Below are 24,106 nucleotides of genomic sequence, written 5' to 3' on the forward strand. Positions count from 1 at the left end.
AGCTGGATGAGTTGCTGGTATGTTTTGGAGATTAATCCTTTGTCAGTTGATTCATTTGCAAATATTTTCTCCCATTCTGAGGGTTGTCTTTTGGTCTTGTTTATGGTTTCCTTTGCTGTGCAAAGGCTTTGAAGTTTCATTAGGTCCCATTTGTTTATTTTTGTTTTTATTTCCATTCCTCTAGGAGGTGGGTCAAAAAGGATCTTGCTGTGATTTATGTCATAGAGTGTTCTGCCTATGTTTTCCTCTAAGATTTGATGGTGTCTGGCCTTACATTTAGGTCTTTAATCCATTTTGAGTTTATTTTTGTGTATGGTGTTAGGGAGTGTTCTAATTTCATTCTTTGACATGTAGCTGTCCAGTTTTCCCAGCACCACTTATTGAAGAGGCTGTCCTTTCTCCACTGTACATTCCTGCCTCCTTTATCAAAGATAAGGTGACCATATGTGCGTGGGTTTATCTCTGGGCTTTCTATCCTGTTCCATTGATCTATATTTCTGTTTTTGTTCCAGTACCATACTGTCTTGATTACTGTAGCTTTGTAGTATAGTCTGAAATTAGGGAACCTGAAGGCCTAACTTTAAATGAACCCATTGTGATGCTTAACTGCTGCTCCTTAGGCAAAATGAGCTATTGCACATTTTATACACACACAGCCCATTATTCTATACAAAACTGACATCATTCTTATTTGCATTATAGTCAGTTATTTGGAGAAGAGCTCAGCAAACCTTTTCTGCAGAGAACCAAATAGTAAATGTTTTAGGCTTTCCAGGCTACATTCAATGATCTCTGTAGCATCTTCTTTTTTTCCCAAATAATATATATATATATATATATATATATATTTTAAATTAATTAATTAATTTTTGGCTGTGTTGGGTCTTCGTGGCTGCACGCGGGCTTTCTCTAGTTGTGGTAAGTGGGGGGCTACTCTTTGTTGCAGTGCTCGGGCTTCTCATTGTGGTGGCTTCTCTTGTTGTGGCTCACGGGCTCTAGGTGCACGGGCTTCAGTAGTTGTGGTTCGTGGGCTTACTGGCTCTGTGGCACGTGGGATCTTCCTGAACCAGGGCTCGAACCTGTGTCCCCTGAATTGGCAGGCGGATTCTTAACCACTGTGCCACCAGAGAACTCCTTCAAATAATATTTTTAAAATGTAAAAATTATTCTTAGTTCATGAATAGTACAAAATCAGGCTGCTGTGGCCAGATGTGGCCTGCATGCCATAGTATGCCAGCTCTGGTCCACATGTTTGTCTCCTCTGCTCAATGAAACTATCTAAGAGCAGGTACCATGTTATCATGTTTATATTCCTCAGTTCAGTACTCATGGAATTAAATGTACATGAACATGTTATAGAAGAAATAATACTCCCAACCATATAGTACGTGAAGACTGAGACTTCTTTGTCCCAAATTCGCTAAAAAGATTATACATGTTTCCTCAGCCATTTTAAAGTAGAAGACGGGGTGGGTATATTCCAATGATGTATTGGTAAACCAGATCATTGGAAAAGAAAAAAAGAAGAAGAAAACCTTGATTTTGATTTCTCATGGTGTAAATACTCTCACCATGATTGATTTCAAGCTACCGATGGTTTAACAAGTGGCTTGCAAAAATCCAATAGGAGCTAACTCTGGCATATCTGGCATATCACTGAGACAATCTAGTTTTACTCCTTGAATTAATTTCTTTTTCTCATTTATTTTATTAGATGTTTTTTGGATACCAGAAACAAGCTTTATACTTACTACTATAATTGGAATATTTCTGGTTGTTACAATCCTATTGACCTTTGGTAAGTATAGTAGATTTAGAAATATAGGTAATAAACTGTTTATTTGATCATATTACTTGATTTAATCTCTGAGTTGATTTAATTTTCAACATGAAATAAATTTATAAAATTCACAATACTACCTTTGGCTATACTTCAATAACCACTAACTCCTGTGAATTTTTTTTTCTAACCTGGGGTAACTTTTATGAAAAATAAATCTGTATTTACACTTCACAGTATACTTTAGATAAAACTACTTGCAAAGGCACCAACTTTAGCCTTCTTTAAAACAGTATTACAGATTGGCTATCTAACAAGTGTTTTGTGACTTATAGTTTGAAATAAATAAAAGAAAAATGACTCTGGGTATAAAAAAAAGTGTTTTTTGTTTTTTAATAGGGAAACCAGTGACAATCCTTGGTCGGGATAGTTTAGGTCTCCAGGCAGACAGCCTGGTCTAGAATGAGCAGGGCCTCTTGCAGAAGATCCATTTCTGCCTTATAGCATTCAATACTTTCTCTTTCAGATGTCTGGCCTGCTTGTTTCAAATCCCTGCTCATTTGTAAATGAGCAGGAAAGCAGAAGAATTAGGTTAGATAGATAGAAAGCTAGCTATTTCCCACCACTCATTTTATACTAATGTATTGGTCTTAAAAGTCTTTTTTTTTTTTTCTTAAGATTTAATGATGAGAAAATACAGTGATAACTCCCAAAAGGATGATTAAATATTGGACCTATGGGGTTACCATAGTGGATCATACATCCTGCTTCATTCCTATTGTTTCAGCATAATCATTAATAGTACTTCCTTTCAGTCCCCAAAATGTTCTGGTTTGGATTATAAGATATATGGTCACCCTGTCATTATTAACTGTATGAGTCCCTGACATGCTGAAACATTACAAGAAAAGATATGATATTTACCGGAAGAGAACACTCAAGCGCATATTCAGGAAACAGTAGTTTTTTTTTTTCAAAAATAGGGGAAAGTTTAAGGAAAAGTTACAAACATAAAGTTGAACTCTCAGGATAAAGAAAGCCAATATTTTACTAAGTGTTCTAAATCTATATTCTTCCCAAAACCGATTGGAGTCATAAGCTATTAGCACATTGAAACTTGAATTGAGATTTCTCTTCAAAGATTCCACACCAGATAATATATGGAATATATTATTTCTTCAGCTAACTTGGAAAGCTAAATATTTCAGCTGACCCTGCCAGGATTTTAAACTGTGGTTCCAGGGAGTCTAAGTATTGCACAGCTGATGTTTGTGCCACTAAGCCAGCCCCTCCAGAATTATGCATATGACTGCAGTATATTTGGCAGTTGGCATATAGGCTTGACTGCTTGTCTGCTTTCCTACTGGGAAGGAGTATTACATGAAGAGTCCTTCATCTGACCTCTGCCTGCATACTTGTACACCACCATTGTTTAAACCCATAACTCTAGTGGATGAACATGAGATAATTTCAGACAATCTATTGTGCTTTCAAGACATCCTATGGATATCTGACTTTCGCAGGACTTAAAGGTCTTTATTGTACTTGGAACTCACAGATTTTTGAGTATAGGTAAGCTAATTTGGTTCTTTTGCTTTTAGTAGCAGTGCATGTGGTTTTACCGGTAGGATTATGCGAGCGCATGAGAAAAGATTGAATTATTCAAATAATGAAAACAGCAATTGTTTAAAAATTTGTATTGTGCCGAGGGCTCTCATCAGTCATACTTATAAATACAAAATTGAAGCAAGGGTTTTAAAATAAGCATCGACAGCTTTCACTTTGGTGAGTGGTTATATCTACTATGCAACATGAGCCTGACGCTGGGAGCAAAAGAAAATAAACTGTAAAATACAATTGCTGATCTCAGGAGCTTGCCATTTAATGGGGAAGGTAAGACATACCTGTACGAAAAGATAAATAGCAGGATATATGTTAAGCAGCAATAAAAGGAAATAGGAAATGTAGAAGACAGTGACATAGCCATGCTGACTGAGAGCCACAGTTGGTCTTAGAAGTTCAGAGATGAGAGATCAACAGAGGTTGCAGAGGTCTCGGAAGGCATCCCTGAGGATGTGGGGCCTCATTCTGGCCCTTTAAAAATGAAGAGGGATGGTAAGAGCATTTCAGGTTTGAAGAATTGCATTAGCAAAGGTACTTAAGATCTCTCCCTGCTGTGTGGTCCCTCAGACAGAATTTCACTTGCATAAAACTCTCACCTGTTGGGTATGGAAGCTACTATGGAATAAAGTTCAAATTTTAATCATCATCTCACAAAGCATCCTTGCTGTTTTCAACTTCTGAGCCAATATTCTAGTATTGATGGGCGATCTTAATGATATAATTGTATTTTAATCTTCAAAAGATATTACTTATGTTTCATGATTATAAAAATAATATTTGCCCATTGTATGAAGACAATACGAATCGCCCATGATCCCACAGCTAGGGAGGATCACTGCTAACACTTGGTAGATTTCATTCTAATAATTTTTCTATGTATTTGAGTATGTGTATTATGAAAAACAATGAATATACACTGTTGTACTCTGCATTTTAAAATAAAGCATGCCATTATATTGAAAGCATTCCTCAGGTCTGCTGAGGAGTATAACCTGGACATATCTGGATTCAGAAATGAATTTGTTCACTAATAATTATTATGCAAGTTTGTTTTGGTTTATTTTGATTCTAGTTTATGGGTGATTTTGAGAAATAAGTTCTGATATTAAGTTGCTTCAACTTGTTTATAACAGCAATAAGAAATATATTAAAATTTACTCTGAGAAGTGAGATAAAATGTGATGTGGTATAAGTTATGTGTTTTTATATGGCTTTGTACCTGGATTTAGTTATTCTATTATGGGCATATTTTTTCAATCAAATTCTGTTATTCTATCAATAGTGTTCTTCAGTATAAACTTTAAAAATGTATTGTTAGCATTTCCTAAAGAAAAAGAAAGCAATGTTTTATTTTGTAAATTATGATCTTTTGTCTTTATAGTCTGGCACAGAAGATTAAAGAATCAAAAAACTCCCAAGGAAGGGCTGACGGGTCTCATAAATGAAGACAAAGAGTTGGCTGACCTTCGAGGTCTGGCCGCTGGAGTAGGACTGGCGAATGCCTGCTATGCGATACAGTATGTAACCTGGGCCGGCATTACGGGGCACCTAGATGAAGAGTGGGCAACTCTAAAGAGAGTGCCCATGCATGCCACGTTACCCAGGACTGTCCTGCTTTATGCCCATATTAATCTGGCATATTCAAAAGTAACATCCCCTTTCACTCTCAAATGTGACCTGGGATGGATGGCAAATTATGTTGTTATCCTATCCTAAGAAAAATAAACAAAAATTAGTTGTTTTCTAGTGTCTTATCACATAGTTTGAAAGTCAGTAAAACAAGGAGATAACTACTATGTGGAAGGGAGTAGATGGTAACATGATTGATTCAACTGGAAGAGAAGAATTCCAAGGTCTCTTGTATGTGCTATTAAGTCAATTTTATTGTTTTCAGAAATTCTATGGTGATTGCCTACAAAACTTCTCTAAAATAGATGAGGTTTGAACTTCCACTGTCATCATAACTAAAGAAAATATTTAAATGTCCCATTGTACAAGACACTATGTTATGTTCCATGCAAAAAGGATTATAGAGCCATTGGCCTTGCTTCTAGAAATTTATTTAAAGACATAAGAACACAGGATGTGAAGTAGACACAGAGGTGACCTAAATCAGCTTTTCAGAGATGACTTTTCCTGGAGAAAATACACAGCATATCTGATACTCAGGATTCTCTTTTAAAATCTCAAAGCATTTTTAATGCAGATGGATTTCCTTCCCCTCATGATGTTCCAAGTGAGAAGCTTGACTTTCTAAAAGTTAACCTGATGGACATGGAGTAATTTTGTGGTCATAGTAAATTTTGTTTTACATGAGAGATCAGGTGTATGAAGTAAAGCAAAAGCTTTTGAGATCATAAGCCCAGCTGTATTTATTACTAATTTGCAATAGCTTTTTACACAAATTGGTGACCTGAAGAAATTAATAACTGATAACTTTAACGAAACAAACTACAGTAAAGAGCCTTGAGGCAGTGCACACACAGGCATGCTATCAAAATGAAGGTGCCTAGAAGTGAAGTAACATGTTCTATCTGGGTTTTGGAAGAGAGAAGGAATATTCTGGATGGTGGAATAGGAAAGGAATAGGAACACAGACACATCACTATGTCACGTTGAATGCACTGCAGTGTTGCAAAACCGTAAGATTTCTCTTCCTCTTTCTCATACTTTTTCTCTCTCAAACACTAACACCAACACCCACTCGTAAACCATATACATTTTGGGAGACCAAAAATACCGTTATTTTCCAGTACGCTTCCAACCCAAGAGGAGATTGAAAGTCTTCCTGCCTTCCCTCGGGAAAAACTGACTCTGCGTCTCTTGTTGGGAAGTGGGGCCTTTGGAGAAGTGTATGAAGGGACAGCAGTAGACATCTTAGGAGTTGGAAGTGCAGAAACCAAAGTAGCAGTGAAGGTAATGCTGATCTTTTAACTCTTTGACTTGTTATGTCAACATATTTACAGGGACTTACATGGATACAACTATGATAAAAGAGGAGTGTTCTTGATGGAAAAGATAACTGGGAGAAGGTAGAAACCTGTCCATGGCTACAGAAATCACATTCCCCCCCCATTTCCTACATAAATTCTGTTATTAACAGTTACCTCTGAGGTTACTAATTACTAAGACCTGGCAGACAGTCTTTCCCTTCAAATATACCATAAGAGAACTGGGGTGCTAGGTGCTAGGGCAGATAGTAAATATTTTAGGCTTGCTGGCTAGATGGTGTCAGTTGCAACTACGCAACTCTGCCATTGCAGTGTGAAATCAGCCACAGTCAATATGTGAATGAATGGGTGTGGTTGTGTTCCAGTAAAACTTTATCTATGAAAACGGAAATTTAAATTTTATATAATTTTCATGTGTTATGAAATACTCTTCTTTTTAATAACTTTTTTCAACCATTTAAAAATGTAACAAGTTAATTCTACCTCAATAAAGCTGGAAAAAGCAATACCACTACTGGGCATATACCCTGAGAAAACCATAATTCAAAAAGAGTCATGTGCCACAATGTTCATTGCAGCTTTATTTATAATAGCCAGGACATGGAAGCAACCTAAGTGTCCGTCAACAGATGAATGGATAAAGAAGATGTGGCACATATATACAATGGAATATTACTCAGCCATAAAAAGAAATGAAATTGAGTTATTTGTAGTGAGGTGGATAGACCTAGAGTCTGTCATACAGAGTGAAGTAAGTCAGAAAGAGAAAGACAAATACCGTATGCTAACACATATATATGGAATTTGAGAAAAAAAATGTCATGAAGAACCTAGGGGTGAAACAGGAATAAAGACACAGACCTACTAGAGCATGGACTTGAGGATATGGGGAGGGGGAAGGGTAAGCTGGGACGAAGTGAGAGAGTGGCATGGACACATATACACTACCAAACGTAAAATAGATAGCTAGTGGGAAGCAGCTGCATAGCACAGGGAGATCAACTAGGTGGTTTGTGACCACCTAGAGGGGTGGGAAAAGGAGGGTGGGAGGGAGTGAGACGCAAGAGGGAAGAGATATGGGGACATATGTATATGTATAACTGATTCACTTTGTTATAAAGCAGAAACTAATACCATTGTAAAGCAATTATACTCCAATAAAGATGTTAAAAAAAATAAACCTGGAAAAAATAAAATAACAACTAATAAAAATGTAACAACTATTTTCAGATCATAAGCTGTACAAAAATAGGTAACAGGCTGGAGTTGGTCCACAGGCTGTAGACCCCTGGACTACACAATTATTCATCATGGTGTATTTGATGATGTAGTTTCGAGGAAGCCCTGGATATACTCTCATATTTTTATAAAACTTTCTTTTGATCAAAGGATGATGAATCTTTTATGTAACTGAGTAATATCCTGATCACTGCTTGTTAGGAATTTATTGCTTTGAGAGTGGGCTATACAACCAGAGAAGTTGGCAAAATTTTCTCCACTTCCAATTGATAGCATGTAACAGTCTCTAACCTCAACTGGTTTAAACAAGTGTTTCTTTTTCTTACATAACAAGTTGACTTCTGGCTTTGGTGTAGTACTGTGTCAGGCCACAGCCAGTATATCTGAAATTCTCTCAACTTTGTACATGTATGGTGCCTCATGGTCCCAAGATGGTTGCCAAAGAATCAAGCATCACATCTTCATTCAGGACATGGAGAGGGGGAAGGACAGTGTTAGATGTATATGTTCAGGAAAGTAAAAGCTCTGCACAAGCCTCTCTCCCCCTCAGCAGTTTCCCCCTTACATCTCTTTGACGAGGACTGAGTCATGACCACCCCTGTTTGCAAGGGAGGCTGGAGAATTGGAGAACACAGTTTTTTATGATAAGGGTGTATATTACAAAACAAAACAAAGATTGTCTCCATTAACCCACTGAGCTCACGGAAATGTCTGCTATACTGATTCCTGGCTTGTTTTTACATTGCACAGACTTTGAAGAAGGGCTCCACAGACCAGGAGAAGATTGAATTCCTGAAGGAGGCACACCTGATGAGGTATCAGGGCAGCTCTAAAATAATTTTCCCTTGGTATGGGTAGGAAGCTCTTACATCTGATTGGTTCATTTTTAACATTCAAAATGACCTGACATAACAGATCATGCCCAAAATAAACATGGCTGAAGTTTAAAAGGAAATATGTCTGGAGTGACAAGTATTCTATAGAACCCAGTCTTCTGAGCCTGGTCACAAGCAGTCCTCAGGCAGTCCTTTCTTTTACCTTCAATAAGAAGCATGTCTTGCAAGGGATTTCTGAAGCTGTTCAGCTTTAAATATGCTTATGTTCTTCTAAATGTGTGATAATGGGTCAAGTAGACCAAGTAAGGGAGAGTTCTCTTAAGTACAGTGATGTCAATGAGAATATCCCTGGTCTTGGTAAACTTGTCTTCAAGGTTAGAATTAGTTGATGGTCATGAAAACTACTCAAATACATCTTAATACACCCTGAGGCAGTGGTTGATCGGGTCCCAAGTTGTGGGTTCTGATTGTTAGATTGGGGCTTACTTGCTTTGACCTCTTGAGAAAACATTTGTAGCCAAACCTGAGTGTCTGAATTGTTTCTCTGAAAGGGAGAGAATATTTCATACTTGTCATGACCAAAAACATAATGCTCTAAAATATTTTTCAAAGAAGGACGTTAGTTAAAATTACTTTCTTTTCCAGAACATAAAATGCTTAATATAAATATTGCTTCTTCTAAAACTCCCTCTGTTCTATCCACATGCCTTGGCCACTAGGGGTTGCAATATTACCTCTGTAAGGCAGGCATGCAGTTGGGTTCTTGGAAAAGGAGGCTTTCATTTATTAAGAGGAAAAAAAAAATCAGGGTTTTGAAGGAAACCAGAAATAAAGAATTGTTCTATTCCATAAAGATCCTCACTAGATTTTTTGTCGTTGTCATGTTATCCTGCCTGTCTCTTTTCGCCTTTTAGTAAGTTTAATCATCCCAACATTCTGAAGCAGCTTGGAGTTTGTCTGCTGAATGAGCCCCAGTACATCATCCTGGAACTGATGGAAGGAGGAGACCTTCTTACCTATTTGCGTAAAGCCCGGATGACTTCGGTAGGAAATGGGGTCCACAGTATTGGTTGTGTAATGCAGATGACCTATAAGTTCGTCTTATTTTACTTTAAATTCAATAGGCTGCAGTTTGGGCTGATGGTAGAAACTTAGAAGACTTCTGTCAAAAATATTCTTATATTTCCTTCATGTTGGATTAGTCAAACTAGAACCCTGGGCTAATGTCTCGCATTTTCTGGCTATTTAAGCCTGCTCTTAGTATCTAATGGAAAAATAGGTCCCTCCCTGCCAGAATCATGGTTTCTGAAGAACAGAGAATGTGTGGAGTTTCTCTGTACTTAATCTATCTGCCTTTCTGTCCCAAATTGAAATTTCCAGCCCTTAGTCTTATATCTCTCCCAGCTGACTTTTCTGTGTGGATTTTCACAGGCGTCTCAAACTTTGGCCAAAACAGAACTCTTGATTTCATGCATCCTCCTTCATGCCATCCATCTGGTTCCTTACTTTTCCTTTCCTACAACCATGCTAATAGGTCCCGTCCACTCTAGGGTCCTGCTAACAAAATGCAGCCCCAATCCATCCTCTCCATGTCTGCAGTGCCTAGAGCAGCATCCAGCACAGTGTAAATACTGCACAGCATCCAGGACAGTGTAAATACTGTGGCACATGTGGGGAATGAGGGCCGGGGGTCTCAGCACCTGTGGGAACCTGCTTTTAGGTCTCAGGTGAGAAACACCTGAGACAAAACAAGTAACTAAAATTTAAATGTGTAGTTTTAAAAATTACGGGTTTTATTTCTATTGAAATAAATTTCTATTTATTTCTATTTCTATTATTTCTATTGAAGTATACATTATATAGCTAAAAAACTGAAACATATGACAAGGTTTATGGTGAAAAACAGGAGTCCTGTGCTCTATCTCATCCCCACATCCCAGGCCTCTGCTCATTCCTTCTGGTGTTTACCTCCACTTTCCTAAACGCTCTGCTTATACTGCTGCACAGTGAGTTTTCAACCTTGGGGGAAATCTGTTGACTGCCTACTGCAAGAGGCACGGATTTAAGCCCTTAGTCATGTACCAGCCTGACCCCACCAGCTCTACACACAGAAAAACTCTGCTTTCCCCATCCTCTGACAGTCACCCCAATTTGCAGATGAATCAATATTGCAAGTTTATGTTACTATGTCTATTTAATTATTATTTGCTAAGTTACTCAAATACTATGATTGTGGTTCTTCTCTTGAGTAGTTTAATAAATGCCCCCCCCATTTGCTTATGTTTCTATATTCCTAAACTCTCTGACAGAATTGTAACCCTTCTCACAATATGGGTAAATATATGAGATAATCCAGCTCCTCACTATATTTTTCCTGGACACTTCCCTCCTGGAGTTGATACAGGCGCTTGTCCTCTGGTCTCTACAGAGCTGTTACCCTAGGGGTTTCCTTCACATGTACCTTGGTAATTTCCATGTTGGACCTTTATTTCCTCAATTCCATGGCTTCTTTGTTCTGTTTTAGAAAAGAGAAAGCATGCAAGGCAAACATCTTTTTTTTTACATTTTGAGAAACTGTTCTTCCCTCCCGCCCCACACTTGATTAATAATTTGGCTGGATTCTAGGTTGAAAATCCCTTTTCCTCAAAAATAAAACTCCTGCATCTTTGTTTTCTAGCTTCTACAATTGCCTTTAAAATGTTGTATGCCATTCTGATTCCTGGACATATGATCAGTGACTTGCTTTTTGTCCTCTCTTTGGAAAATTTTAGGAACTTCTCTTTTTTTTTCCCTTATAAATTTATTTATTTATTTATTTAGTTTTAGCTGCGTTGGGTCTTTGTTGCTGCGTGCAGGCTTTCTCTAGTTGCTACAAGCTGGGGCTACTCTTCATTGCAGTGCGCAGGCTTCTCATTGCAGTGGCTTCTCTTTGCTGCGGAGCACAGGCTCTAGGCACGCGGGCTTCAGTAGTTGTGGCGTGTGGGCTCAGTAATTGTGGCTTGCAGGCTCTAGAGTGCAGGCTTAGTAATTGTGGCACATGGGCTTAGTTGCTCTGTGCATGTGGGATCTTCCTGGACCAGGGCTCAAACCCGTATCCTCTGCATTGGCAGGCAGATTCTTAACCACTGCACCACCAGGGAAGTCCCAGGAACTGCTTCTTATCTGTGGTACTTTTTACTCATCTGGACACTCAGCTTGGAAAATTATCCCTTTTAGTTCTGGGATTTTTTAATATTATTTCTTTGGTAATAAAGAAAACTCTTTGTTCCCTTTATTTCCTTGTTCTAAAAATCCTAGTAGTTGGATAATGGTCACCTTTGTTGTATCCTTTTCTTTTATTAGCTGTTTTCTCCTATTTTCTACTCTTTGTATTTTTGCTCTCAATTCTGGCATATTTCCTTAATTTTTTAATAGAATTTAAAAATTTAATTTTCCCCAGACTCATTCTTATATTTTGACTGACTCTTAAAATAGTATTCTGATTTTTCCATACATGCAAAATCTTCTTTTATCTTTCCAAGGATACTAATCATAGTTTTTTTCAAGTGTTAATTTGCTTCCTGCATTGTCTTGACTTCCTTTTTGCCTCATTGTTCTGGGATCTGTTTGTAATATGAGAAGCTTTTCTCAAATGTTTGGTAATTTGTGGCTGGTCTTCGTATTTAATAGTGAGACCTAAGAAGCTGATTGGAGCCTATGTCTGTGGAAGCTTCCTTTTGGTTGTCAGGTGGGACCCTGATGTTCCGTTGGGGTCGCCTGATGACAGCATCTGGATGTCTTCCCTGGCATACACCAGTTTCCCCGGAGAGGAATCTGCTGGTCTCCTGCCTGGGCAACAAACGCCTGAGCTTCAGTCAGGGAGTCGAGTCGGGGAAGAGGGCTGGAGGTCTCAAGGCTCAGGATGAGGATTCTCATTTAATTCCCTTCTCCATTTTTAGCACAGTGCCTTAGTATGACCGGTATCTTTGAACTTGGAGTTAGCTCTGGTTCTCTGTGTGTGTGTGTGTGTGTGTGTGTGTGTGTGTGTGTGTATATGTGTGTGTGTGTGTGTGTGTGTGTGTGTGTGTGTGTGTGTGTGTGTGTGTGTGTGGGTTTAGCAGAGGAAAGCCTCCTGCTGCTGTGGGGCGGGGATCTAGGGTCTACTTAGCTCTTAAAACAAACTTTTAAATATTCACCTTGCTTTCAGTCCTGCCCCTCAACCCTGCATTCAGAGATACTTGCTACCTCGAATTCCAGAGTGTTTATGGGGTTCTATAGTGAAAAACATCACTTAATTCTTGTCCTCTCCCTCTGCAGGCAGCCAGCTTTCATCTCTCTTGGCTCTGCTAAATGACCACACCTCCACCTGCTTTCCTTCCTCCAAAATGTTTCCTTGCACTCTATCTATTCTCCTGATCTGTTTATCCTCTTGAGATCACAACATTTCCCCTATAATGTCATTTTAGTAAGGTTTGGGGAGAGAATAAAACTAAAATACAGAAATTCAATTCCTCATCTTTAACAAGAAAGTGCCTCTGTAGATTTTTTTTTAGTTTTTTTGTGGGGGAGAGAAGAGACAATGAAGATGGACTAAAAGAACTCACAGAGCTGCTTTTCCCAAACTACTCTTATTCAGCCAGTGTCCTAGTGGTTCTGACGACTGGTTCTCAAGTGCACTTCAGTTCTTCCGCTGCCTTTCCTGCTGGCTACCAAGGCAGCGTCCATGATTGTCTCTTGCCCTGACCTTATCGGACAGGGTGCCCTTAGGTGCTGAGTGCCAGAATCAAGGTGCGGGGTCCACAGCGGAGGGCCATGGGCTGTACGCCCCCATCAGTCAAGTTCACATGGGGCCAGCCACCTCTCCACAGAGAGTGCTCAGAGGCACCTTTCCAGAATTACACAAGCACCCTTCTCCCCATCCCCACTCTGAGACTGTTTTGTTGGGTTGAATGCATAAGGATTGACTGCAACTGGGTTTATAAACCTTAGTCTGGTCCTTCATTTTTAGGACTCAGTTTCTGCATCGTAAAATGGAACACTGAATCCAAAACTTTTTCGGCTTCTTTTAGCTTTGATATTCTAAGATTGTAGTAAGATAGAAAAAGTGAACAAAAAACCCTATCTATCAAAATAATAAAACTACATAGCCAGACACAATTCACTTCATGAAATTTTTGCTGGGTATTTATTTTATGACAGTGGAGGATGTGGCTCTTGCTTTCAAGGGCCCTGCCACATGGTAGAGTGGGTTAGTCACATATGAATGACTCATTTAAGGTAGAAAGAGGGAGGCCCATTAGAATGGAGTAGAGAATACACTGCTGAAGCACAGAGGAGAGAGAGATGATTTCCAACTGGGGAGATGTGAGAAGGCTGCACGGAAGAGGTCTTCTGTTTGGGATACAACCAAGGTGCGAGATAGAACAGTTTCTGAAACTACACTCATATGAGTTATATAAAAGGCTTTGACTAGGGATGGACAGAGATGGAGGTTCAGTATGTCTGGAGAGTTTGGCAAGAGAAGACAGGTGGTAGCCAAGGGCAGCATCTGGGGTTAAGGAGGCCCGACATGGGGTAATGAAATATTCCAATAGGTTGTCACAGGGGCTATTAGGGGCAAGTTATAATTAGAGATTCAAACAGGCAGGCAGCATTTGAAAATCTGTCAGCAGGGAACAGGCCACTAGCCACCAGACTGAAGTGCAGGAGTAGGATTCTCTGCGAAGAATGTCTTCAAGAGTAGAGTAGGTTTTGCCAAGGGCAAAGCAGGATTCCATTCACAGAGGAACCAATGAACCAGTCGGGACACAAGGCAGGGACTCAGACACAAGGCTGTGAGACGCGCGTCTAGTGGACCTGAACAGGGCTGCAAGGGATTGATTCTTGGGAGTAAGACTGAGTTTAGTTTTAAGACATAGGTGTGGTTGAGTGGGACCATGGCAATGTTGAGTCCCAGAATTCAGGATTCTTCCTACTTTTTGGGACAAGACATGAGCTTGTCAGGGGAGTCAGAGGGAACAGCATTTAAGAGCACCCATCTGTGAGGAATCAAGGGATTTCAAGGTTGTGAATCCTTTGAGATGCTCATTGAAGGATGTGGATGGAAATCAAGAATATGGAGGGCATTCCAGGAATGATAGAAGGAATAATGAAGAGAGGTTGAGAAATGCAGAGCAGGTATAAGGAACTGCAAATGGCCCAGTGTGACCAAAGCACAGATTGTGAGAGGAGAATCTATGGAAAATAAATGGATGTGAAGAGAGGCTGGTGCAGCCTGGGGCTGCCATGGAGGCTGTGCTCAGGAATCTGTAATAGACTCTACAGGCAGTGGGTCACAACAAAGTGAGCTAATTAAAGCACAGGAGGCTGGAGACATGGAAAGTTTGGGAAGCGTCAGATAGGGATGATAATGGCTTGAAACGGGGTAATTGCAGGGAAATGGTAAGGGACAGACAGTATATGAATATAGCCTCCAGGAAGGAACTTTGAATTTTTTCCATATGGTACTAATAAAAACTGCAACTGGCTTTGTTCATGTAGAAATCATCGCAGCCAGTACAGGCTCAACTGTATATTTGTGCTGGCTCTCTTAGATGAGAGGAGTAATCTGTGACCTTGAAATAGAGTATTGCTAACAATTTCTATGGGGCCCATATGGAGAACATGCCCATTGTCATGACTGACATTACAGCGTGGCATTGGGCCAATAATTAAACTGATTAAACTATCATCATTACTGCTAATGAGAACAGCTACTGTTTATTAAGTGCCTGTTATGTCCCAGCTAGATTACATAGCTTATCTCAAATCTGACACAGTTCGCATTATTGTTCCCATTTTACATATGAGAAAATTGCTTAGTGAATTAAGCAATGTGAGTAAGTTCACACAGCTTGTAAGTAGCAGAACTAGGTTTTAAACTAGTCTGTTTGATCTAACACCCTGAGATCTTTCCAATAAAGATTCTATGTTGCTTCTGCTTACTAAAGATATTCTTATTTATGTGTATTTTGGTAGAAAGCATATAAATGTAGTTCTTTTCCTCTTTGTTTGAATTCTTTTACCATAACTAAAAATTCCTTTAAAACATCATATATATGTGTGTGTACATGCATATATATGTGGCCAAAAATATACATATATATTTTGTGCAAACTGGAAAAGTGCCTGTAATTTTTCTTTTATTTCTTACAGTTTCACGGTCCTTTACTCACCTTGGTTGACCTTGTAGACCTTTGTGTAGATATTTCAAAAGGCTGTGTCTACTTGGAGCAGATGCACTTCATTCACAGGTACAGTGACATTCTGGATAAAGGGTTCTTATGAAGATTGGCACAATAATCACCTGTAGTTTGGGTAGAATATACAAGATAATTAACATTTTCATTCCTTCAAAATAGCAATAGTTTCTGTTAAAATCTCTCTTCTCTACAGACCTCCTAGTGTTACTTGTCTGATCTCTGGAACTTTATTATTATTATTATTATTAAAGTATAGCTTCTGCCATAGGGATCTGGCAGCTCGGAATTGCCTTGTCTCTGTAAAAGACTATACTAGTCCATCACGGATAGTGAAGATTGGGGACTTTGGACTCGCGAGGGACATCTATAAAAATGATTACTATAGAAAGAGAGGAGAATGCCTGCTCCCTGTTCGGTGGATGGCTCTAGAAAGTTTGATGGATGGAATCTTCACTACTCAGTCTGATGTATGGTGAGCTTAACAGGACACAGAGAAACATGGGCAGAACCATCCAATGCCAGAGCCAGAGGGATCTTAAAAGGTCATCTAGTCTTGTTTTTTACGTGAGAAAACATAAGACCAGAGAGGTTAAGTGATTTGCCTCAAGCTAAAGTGAAAGCTGGTGGGCAAGGAAGGGCTATTCCTGGGTCTCAACAGTTTATACCTCTCCCTCCAATTAGTTTTGATCCATTACCTTACTGGTGTATGAGGAATAGATCCATTTATTTCAGATAGCTTATTACTCTCCACAAGTGTAGAGGCTATGACTAATAGGAATTGGTGCCTATGAATTAATGTCCAAGTATGTGTCCAAATGCCTACTATTTTGGGATGTTTGGTCATTAATTTATACACAGAATTTAAATCATGGATCTCAAAACGATTAGGACATGAGGGAGGTTTGGACAGCTCTTTATTATTTGAATAGAACCCCTCATTTTTGCTTGTTGACCCCAAACTTTTGATTAGAGCTGCTCAAAATGTAAAGATTCATCCAATAACTTTTAAGCTGGACTGGACCTCTGCAAAACTGGGGATGAAATAAAGTCGGTCTTCAGTGTTGTCAGTTTATATTCATGCCTTCCCTCTCCACATTTACTAGCACTCAAACTCAGGAAGAAAGGTGAAATGCTTTCTTGCTCACCCCTAGTGTGTTTGCATAATGAAGCTATGAGAGCCATAGGTAATGGAGGTCCGCAGTGCGGATTCAGCCAGGGAAGAGGAGCACAGTGTGTGTGTGTGTGTGTGTGTGTGTGTGTGTGTGTGTGTGTGTGTGTGTGTGTGTGTGTGTGTGTGCCCCCACTAAGCCTTCCTATCACCTTTGAAGTGTTGCTAGTATGCAGTTGCTTGTTCTCTTTTTCTTGAGGTCAACTTGCTTTTAAGTCTCCCATTTGCCTTTTATGGGGCCAAAAAATGCCAATCACAAAGTAGACTCTGATAGCCCCAGGAATAATTATGTTGGAAAAACTACTGTAAACATGATGTTTCTAATATGTATAATTAAAGCAAACTCTTTAATATCTTTAGGTCTTTTGGAATTTTGATTTGGGAAATTTTAACTCTTGGTCATCAGCCTTATCCAGCTTATTCTAACCTTGATGTTTTAAGCTATGTGCAAACAGGAGGGAGACTGGAGCCACCGAGAAATTGTCCCGATGATCTGTAAGTTAATCATGTTCCATAAGTACCCAAGAACAAAAACATGTGCACATGCAATCACGTGCCTCATTGGTATGGTATTTTTAAATAAAAACTGAATCTATATATTTGTATATCTTATGTAAAATGTAAATTATTGTGGCACTTAATTTACTAAATATATGATAGTTTCTTTTTATTTATATATATACATGATATTTCATTTCAGAAGCAAAATCTAGAACAGCAGAATATGTTTATACTCTAGGTTAAGAGAATTCTAATAAATAAATAAAAGCTCTTTGTGTATGTGTGTGTGTGTGTGTGTGTGTGTGTGTGTGTGTGTGTGTGTGTATTCACATACATACTCATTTCATTTTGGAAGATCTAATTTGACTAACATCTTAACCTGCATATTAAAAGGTTTTATTAACTAGGAATATATTGTTTAAAAGTTGGATTGCTTTTGTTGATAAAGCTGATATTGGGATATAGTACTGCTAAAAATTATATAGGTTGTTATCTATTTATGAACTTCACATGAAGTGGCTACATAAGTATTAGTGACTTTATCAAATTGATCCTGGCAACTATTGAATTCTAATAGATTTGTGATCCTTAGAACAGTAGATGATTTTGATCTAATTATAAAGGAAAAACAAGCCAAGTAATTTTGCTGAGTACTAATCTACCTTCTTGTGAACAACCTTAGCAGAAATATCAAGTCTTGACACTTTTTCTAAGAGGTGTTTTACCCAAGAAATTTCTAAAAGAACATATAATCAACAAGTATAAACTCCTCTGTTGTGTGCACTACACCATGCTAAGGACTGTATGGAATACAGAAGTGTTTAAACTGGAGCCACGCTTCCTCAGCATCTCTGAATGTATTTTGAAAGAAAAGACACACACATGGAGCAGCTGGATAACAAGCCAACATGTAATAAAGTGCTAAACTGCGTGGTACAGACAAGGGCAAAAGGAATTAGCAGTATGCGGATACACACCATGATTGCACTGCCTTGCCTATGCTGTGTTATTTAGAGGATTATTCAGACTAGAGCCAAAGATGATTAAGATCTGGGCACCTTGGCTAGATGTTCTATGGCTGAATGTTTTTGTATTATTTAAATCTTCCAGCTAGAAGAAGATTGGAATCACTGTCTGTTTCTGTTTAGCTCTTATAGCCTCTGGGATATTTACAGAAGGATCAGTTATACACATACCTGAACAAGTTTGGTGGCAGTGTCTAAAAGTATGACTCATGATCCTTTTGGGGCAGATGGAAAAACTTCTCTAAGTTAGGAGTAAGAAAGTTATACAAAATTTGAAAAACTTTAGTCTAGGGCTTGAGGAAAAAACCCCAGCATACCTAAGTATAAAATACATTTTAATTAAATAGCTAGCAAACTAATCACTGTTTTGCATCTCTTACACATCTATTGAACACTCAGAAAATTTCTCCCAAATTTCAGTTGCACGAAATTTTCCTTGTGCTGTTAGAATTCTATTTGGCCTATCTTCCCCTCTAGAGGGTAATTAACCTCATCATAATCAGGCTTTTTTTTTGGATAGGCACTCTAGGAATCAGTCACTGAATTATACGTTTTGACTTATGTGTTCATTTATTTTGTTTGGGGAAGAGGGAGGTGGATAATTAATTGCCCTATTGTGGAGAAGAAAAATGGGGGTATGTTGAACTTTGCTCTATCCAAAGGTATCCAAAAATTCAACTAGAAGGAGGAGAAAGAAGGAGTGCTAGAAAAGTTCTAGAAAAATATTCCTGATTATAAATGGAAAAAGATAATATTCTACATAATTTTATCTTGAATAATTATTCAATTGGATACATTATTGCTCTAATTTTATAAAAATATAGTTTCCTTGAAGCTAAAATTTCCATTGCTGATTTTAAAGTTCATTTGAACATCAGTAATTAAAAAGTGAACAATGCTCCAAGCCCTCTAAGGGCTGCATGCTCCAGATCCCTAGGAAGGGTTAACGACCCATGGCCAACCAGGAAGACAAGCTGTGCTAAGGAAATGGAGCTCTCAGCGATGCTATTCAATCTGTCCACGGCCTTAAGTTGTCATGATAAAGATTAACTACTCTCCTTAGAGTACAGAGGGAACTGATTTTTATTTGAAGCAGTTCTCTGAGATCATAGGCCCAGCTTAGAGGGTTGAAAGTCTGTGCTGAGCCAGGCTGCACCTTCTATTCACTGCTTAAATACTCAGCACCTGGATGCACTCTGGGTCAGGTGAGTCCATAGATGGCTATGCTGTGCTTAGCTATTAATGGAATGTGAGAGTTCAGAGCATTCCTGCCCTTCTTTCCATAGCCTGGGATGTAAGGTGCAAAGCCCAGCCCTCAGCATTCTCTTCAGCTTTTAGTTTGCACAACAACCATAGCACTCTTAAGAATAAACGGGATCAAAGGGCAATCTACATCAAGTGAGAGCTCTTTCACAGATATCACAGGGGCAACTGAAATTACTGGAGAGTCTCTCAAATGACAGAGGCGACAATGGGAGAACATGGAGGCTCACCACCTTATTTTTACCCCTTAAGAATATGTATACCTAGACGCTAATTGATGCTAATTGGGACTTTCCGGGATTGGGTATTTTAAAATCTGTATTTTATGTGCTGTGCTTAAATACTTATAGAAACTCATCCCCTTAATACTGAAAGATGCCATGGAGTTTTCAACTGTTGAATTTCAATTGCCTTACGAATCCAAGGATTTTACTCATAGAGACTATTAATGAACATGGTTAATGAGGTTGTGCTATTGTGGAAAAAACTGAAGCAAAGAGGAGTAAAGGGGTTGGCATAGTGAATGGAAGAATTTGAACTGGAACACTTAGCTAAATGAGACATTTCAAGTATAATGTGTGAGGATCTGTTTAGAGGTAGAACAACCAGCCCAGGTAAATTTTAATAAAAGTGAAGGAGCTGTCAGTTTATTTAGACTAATATGCTAATTAGTCTAATATTAGACTAATATTTGTAACTATAACTTGGTACAAGTATTTAATGCATGATACTGAATTGTGACAAGTATGTATTTGTAAGGAAAGACCCCTATGCCAAAGATACAGTTGTTGTTAATTTACCTGAAAGATGTAAGAAAGGCATTTTTTAGGATTGATAAAATTTTAAAAGCCTAGTCATTTATTCCATTGTCAGCTTAATGCTGTTTAAGAGCACAAGTTTTACTCTTTACTTTTAAATGACTACTGCTTTATAGAGCTCCTCTTTTCTTAATCTAGGGCAATCCAGTGCTCATTTGGCCCTGGATAGTGGGAGAGAAAGGTTTTAAATACCATCAGGTCAATTGTTTTTTGCCATCAGAGAGTTAAGAGTAATGATGGACTCAATGTAAATTAAAGCCTCCATAGATGAAAATTAGGAATATCTGATTAAATAACTTGCACAGATTAAACTTTTGGAGGGGAGTGTGAGTGGTACAGAAGTACAGAGTGGCAAAGGGGCGACTGTATGGATGGCTTCTCTCCCCTCTCCCTCCGTCCTCCTCTCGCTCCTTCCTTCTCACTAAATCATCTCCATTAAGTGTCTTGAATACTTTGTAGAATGAGGTGGGATATAAATAAATAAACTAGAAACTTCATAATTGAAATATGACAAGTCTTGACAGATTCAATGTATCCTCTGGCAGTACCTCAGAATCGCAACTTTCTTTTTAGAAGGGATAGGCTCCCTGTGGCAAGTTACACTTCACTTTCTCCTCTCACCTCTTAGGACAGCCCTAAGATTCCCATCAAGATTCTACTTTAATTACTGGTTTAAACTCCATGATCGAATATCAGTTACACGATGTTATTTCAGAGTCGAATTGTCTTTCACTGAGTTCTCTGTGTCATCCCTGTTTCTAAATGCCACAGATTATAAAGAAATATGTAAAAGATTAGGTTCTTAGCGGTGATTCTAATCTTTAAAAAATAAAGCCAAGTTTGGCACTCCATATCCAGAATGTAAATTCCTTGTAATATATATGAAAAGTCATCAGATCAATACTGAGAAACAGACCAATATTAGGTTTCTCCATGATACTCTGATATTGAGTATTAACTCTGACCTGAGGTGCTTGCAAGAATGAAAGAGATGAAAGTGGAGTCTGCATGCCATATACAGATACAGCTATTTTAAATACAATACCTATGATGATTTCTGCGTCATTGTCACCTAGCAATTGAATATTTTCTTACTCCTGCTCCACTGTCATTGTCTTAGTCTAACACCATTATCTCTCACCTAGTCTTCTTCAAAAACTTCCTTCGCTTCTTCACAGCTTACTGGACATATATTCACCACCAAATGTGAAACAGATAGCTAGTGGGAAGCAGCCGCATAGCACAGGGAGATCAGCTCGGTGCTTTGTGACCACCTAGAGGGGTGGGATAGGGAGGGTGGAAGGGAGACGCAACAGGGAGGGGATAATGGGAACATAGGTATATGTACAGCTGATTCACTTTGTTATACAGCAACAACTAACACACCATTGTAAAGCAATTATACCCCAATAAAGATGTTAAAAAAAACCCAACTTCCTTACTTCCAACTTGCCCCTCTACAATCAATTCTTGCCCCTCTACAATCAATTCTCCACATATATCAACTAGAGTCATCCTTTAAAGATGTAAAGATCATGCCCACTTAAAAACCTTGGACAGCTTCCATTGCAGTGCCATAAAATCCAGCACCTAGGCTGGCCCTTGATCTGTGTGATCCTCACCTCTCTGACCTCATCGTTTATACTCTCCCCCTCAGTGACTGCTCTACAGCCACACTGGCTTTCCTTCACATTCTAAAATGTGCCAAGCTCTTTCCAAATTTAGGAATTTACACATGCTTTTGCCTCTTCTAGTGTGTTCCCTGACTTCCATCCCCACCCAGTCCCCATGACTAGCATCTTATTTTTCTACAGAGCTCATTGGCTTAAACATCACCTCTGCAGAGGGTCCTTCTATAAGCAATTTGCCAAAAATGTTCCATCTCTAATTAGAGCTCACATCTGTTTTCTTTAGTACTGTTTTTTAGGACTTATAATTGTATATTTATCTGTTGATATGGTAATACTAATATTTTTAAATACTTCCCAGTTTATGTTTCTTTATCAGTCTTTCTCTCTCTGCCCCCAATCTGCCTTCTAGATCCAGAAAGTAAAAAAGAGAACAGGTACTTGACCTTTTTAGTGAGTCAGCAGACTTGGAAATAAAGCTTGGAGGAGAGAGAGGGTTATCTGTTGGGCTGGCTAAAAAGTGCCTTTGATTTTTAAGTAAGAATAAAAGACATATTTTTCATTTTCACCAAGAACTTTATTGAACACTGTATTCACCCTCTTATTCCACTATCTTCTGCCATTTTTCAGGCAACTTAATAATTCCATCTTCCCAAAACTTATCTTTTTGAGCAAAGAAGTGTTCCAGGTGTCTTTTACAGTCTTCCAGGGAACTGAAATATTTTCCATTAAGAGAATTTTCGTAAAGACGAAAATAAATGGAAATCTGAAGGCACAATGTCTGGTGAACACAGCAGATGAATCAGAACTTCCCAGCCAAGCTGTAACAGTTTTTGCCTGGTCATCAAAGAAACATGCGCTCTTTCGTTAACCTGATGGAAGATTACGCGTTTTCTGTTGACTAATTCTGGATGCTTTTCGTCGAGTGCTGCTTTCAGCTGGTCTAACTGGGAGCAGTACTTGTTGGAATTAATCGTTTGGTTTTCCGGAAGGAGCTCTTAATACAGGATTCCCTTCCAATCCCACCATATATACATCACCTTATTTGAAGACCGGCCTTTGGTGTGGTTGGTGGTGGTTTATATCGCTTGCCCCACGATCTCTTCCATTCCACGTTATTGTACATCACCCATCACAATTTCTTTTAAAAACGGAATGTTTTTTGTTACGTTTAAGGAGAGAATCGCATGAGGAAACACAATCAAGAAGGTTTTTCTCGCTTAACTTATGTGGAACCCAAACATAAAAGCGATTAACATAACCAAGCTGTTGCAAATGATTTTCAGCACTTGATTTGGGCATTTTGAGTATGTCAGCTATCTCCCGTGTGGTATAACGTCGACTATTCTCAATTAGTGTCTCGATTCGATCACTATCAACTTCAACTGGTCTACCCGACCCTGGAGCATCCTCCAGTGAGAAATCTCCAGCACGAAACTTCACAAACCACTTTTGACACATTCGATCAGTCACAGCACCTTCTTCATACATTGCACAAGTCTTTTTTTGCGTTTCGGTTGCATTTTTACCTTTCGTGAAATAATAAAGCGTAATATGCTGAAAATGTTGCTTTTTTCCCTTCCACCTTCAATATTAAAATGGCTACACCAATTTTGATAAGTTTTTTTATAATGCATGCTGATGTGACAGCTGTCACATACAATCTAACAAAATTGTTTTGAATGAAGTTAAAGACAACTAAGTGCTACTAGAGCCACCTTATGGAAAAAACGAACGAAACTTTTAGCCCACCCAACAGACTCCTTTAGCTCCTTGTTAGCTTGCTAAATGCCAGGTGTGAGCAACTAAACCTATAATTCTATATAAGGATAGTCTAATAAAAAAAGAGGAATTGAAGAGAAACTCAACTCCTTCTAAGCCCTGGGCAAGTGTAGGAAGAAGAGACCTTAACAGATAGAGGTAGGAGGATGAAGATGTTGGATATTTAGGTCTCAAAACCTCTGTAGGCCTCAGTTAGATTAGGTGCAGGTGACACCAAGCACAGGGAGAAACTGCCCACTTCTCCCAATTTGGCAGGATGGCAAGGAGATCAC

General features: G+C 38.7%; 1 protein-coding gene across 1 annotated transcript in view; it reads left to right on the forward strand.

The window, feature by feature from the left end:
* The window catches only part of ROS1 (ROS proto-oncogene 1, receptor tyrosine kinase), a 116,191-nt gene that overhangs the window by 82,447 nt on the left and 9,638 nt on the right, over positions 1-24,106 (forward strand). Inside the window, 8 exon segments of the mRNA XM_007454922.1 lie at positions 1,715-1,798; positions 4,785-4,920; positions 6,157-6,319; positions 8,344-8,408; positions 9,344-9,473; positions 15,603-15,700; positions 15,918-16,121; positions 17,178-17,312. Coding sequence (XP_007454984.1) covers positions 1,715-1,798; positions 4,785-4,920; positions 6,157-6,319; positions 8,344-8,408; positions 9,344-9,473; positions 15,603-15,700; positions 15,918-16,121; positions 17,178-17,312 — 1,015 coding nt within the window.

This window comes from Lipotes vexillifer, unplaced genomic scaffold, assembly GCF_000442215.2.
Source record: "Lipotes vexillifer unplaced genomic scaffold, Lipotes_vexillifer_v1.1 scaffold58, whole genome shotgun sequence".
Taxonomy (NCBI): domain Eukaryota; kingdom Metazoa; phylum Chordata; class Mammalia; order Artiodactyla; family Lipotidae; genus Lipotes; species Lipotes vexillifer.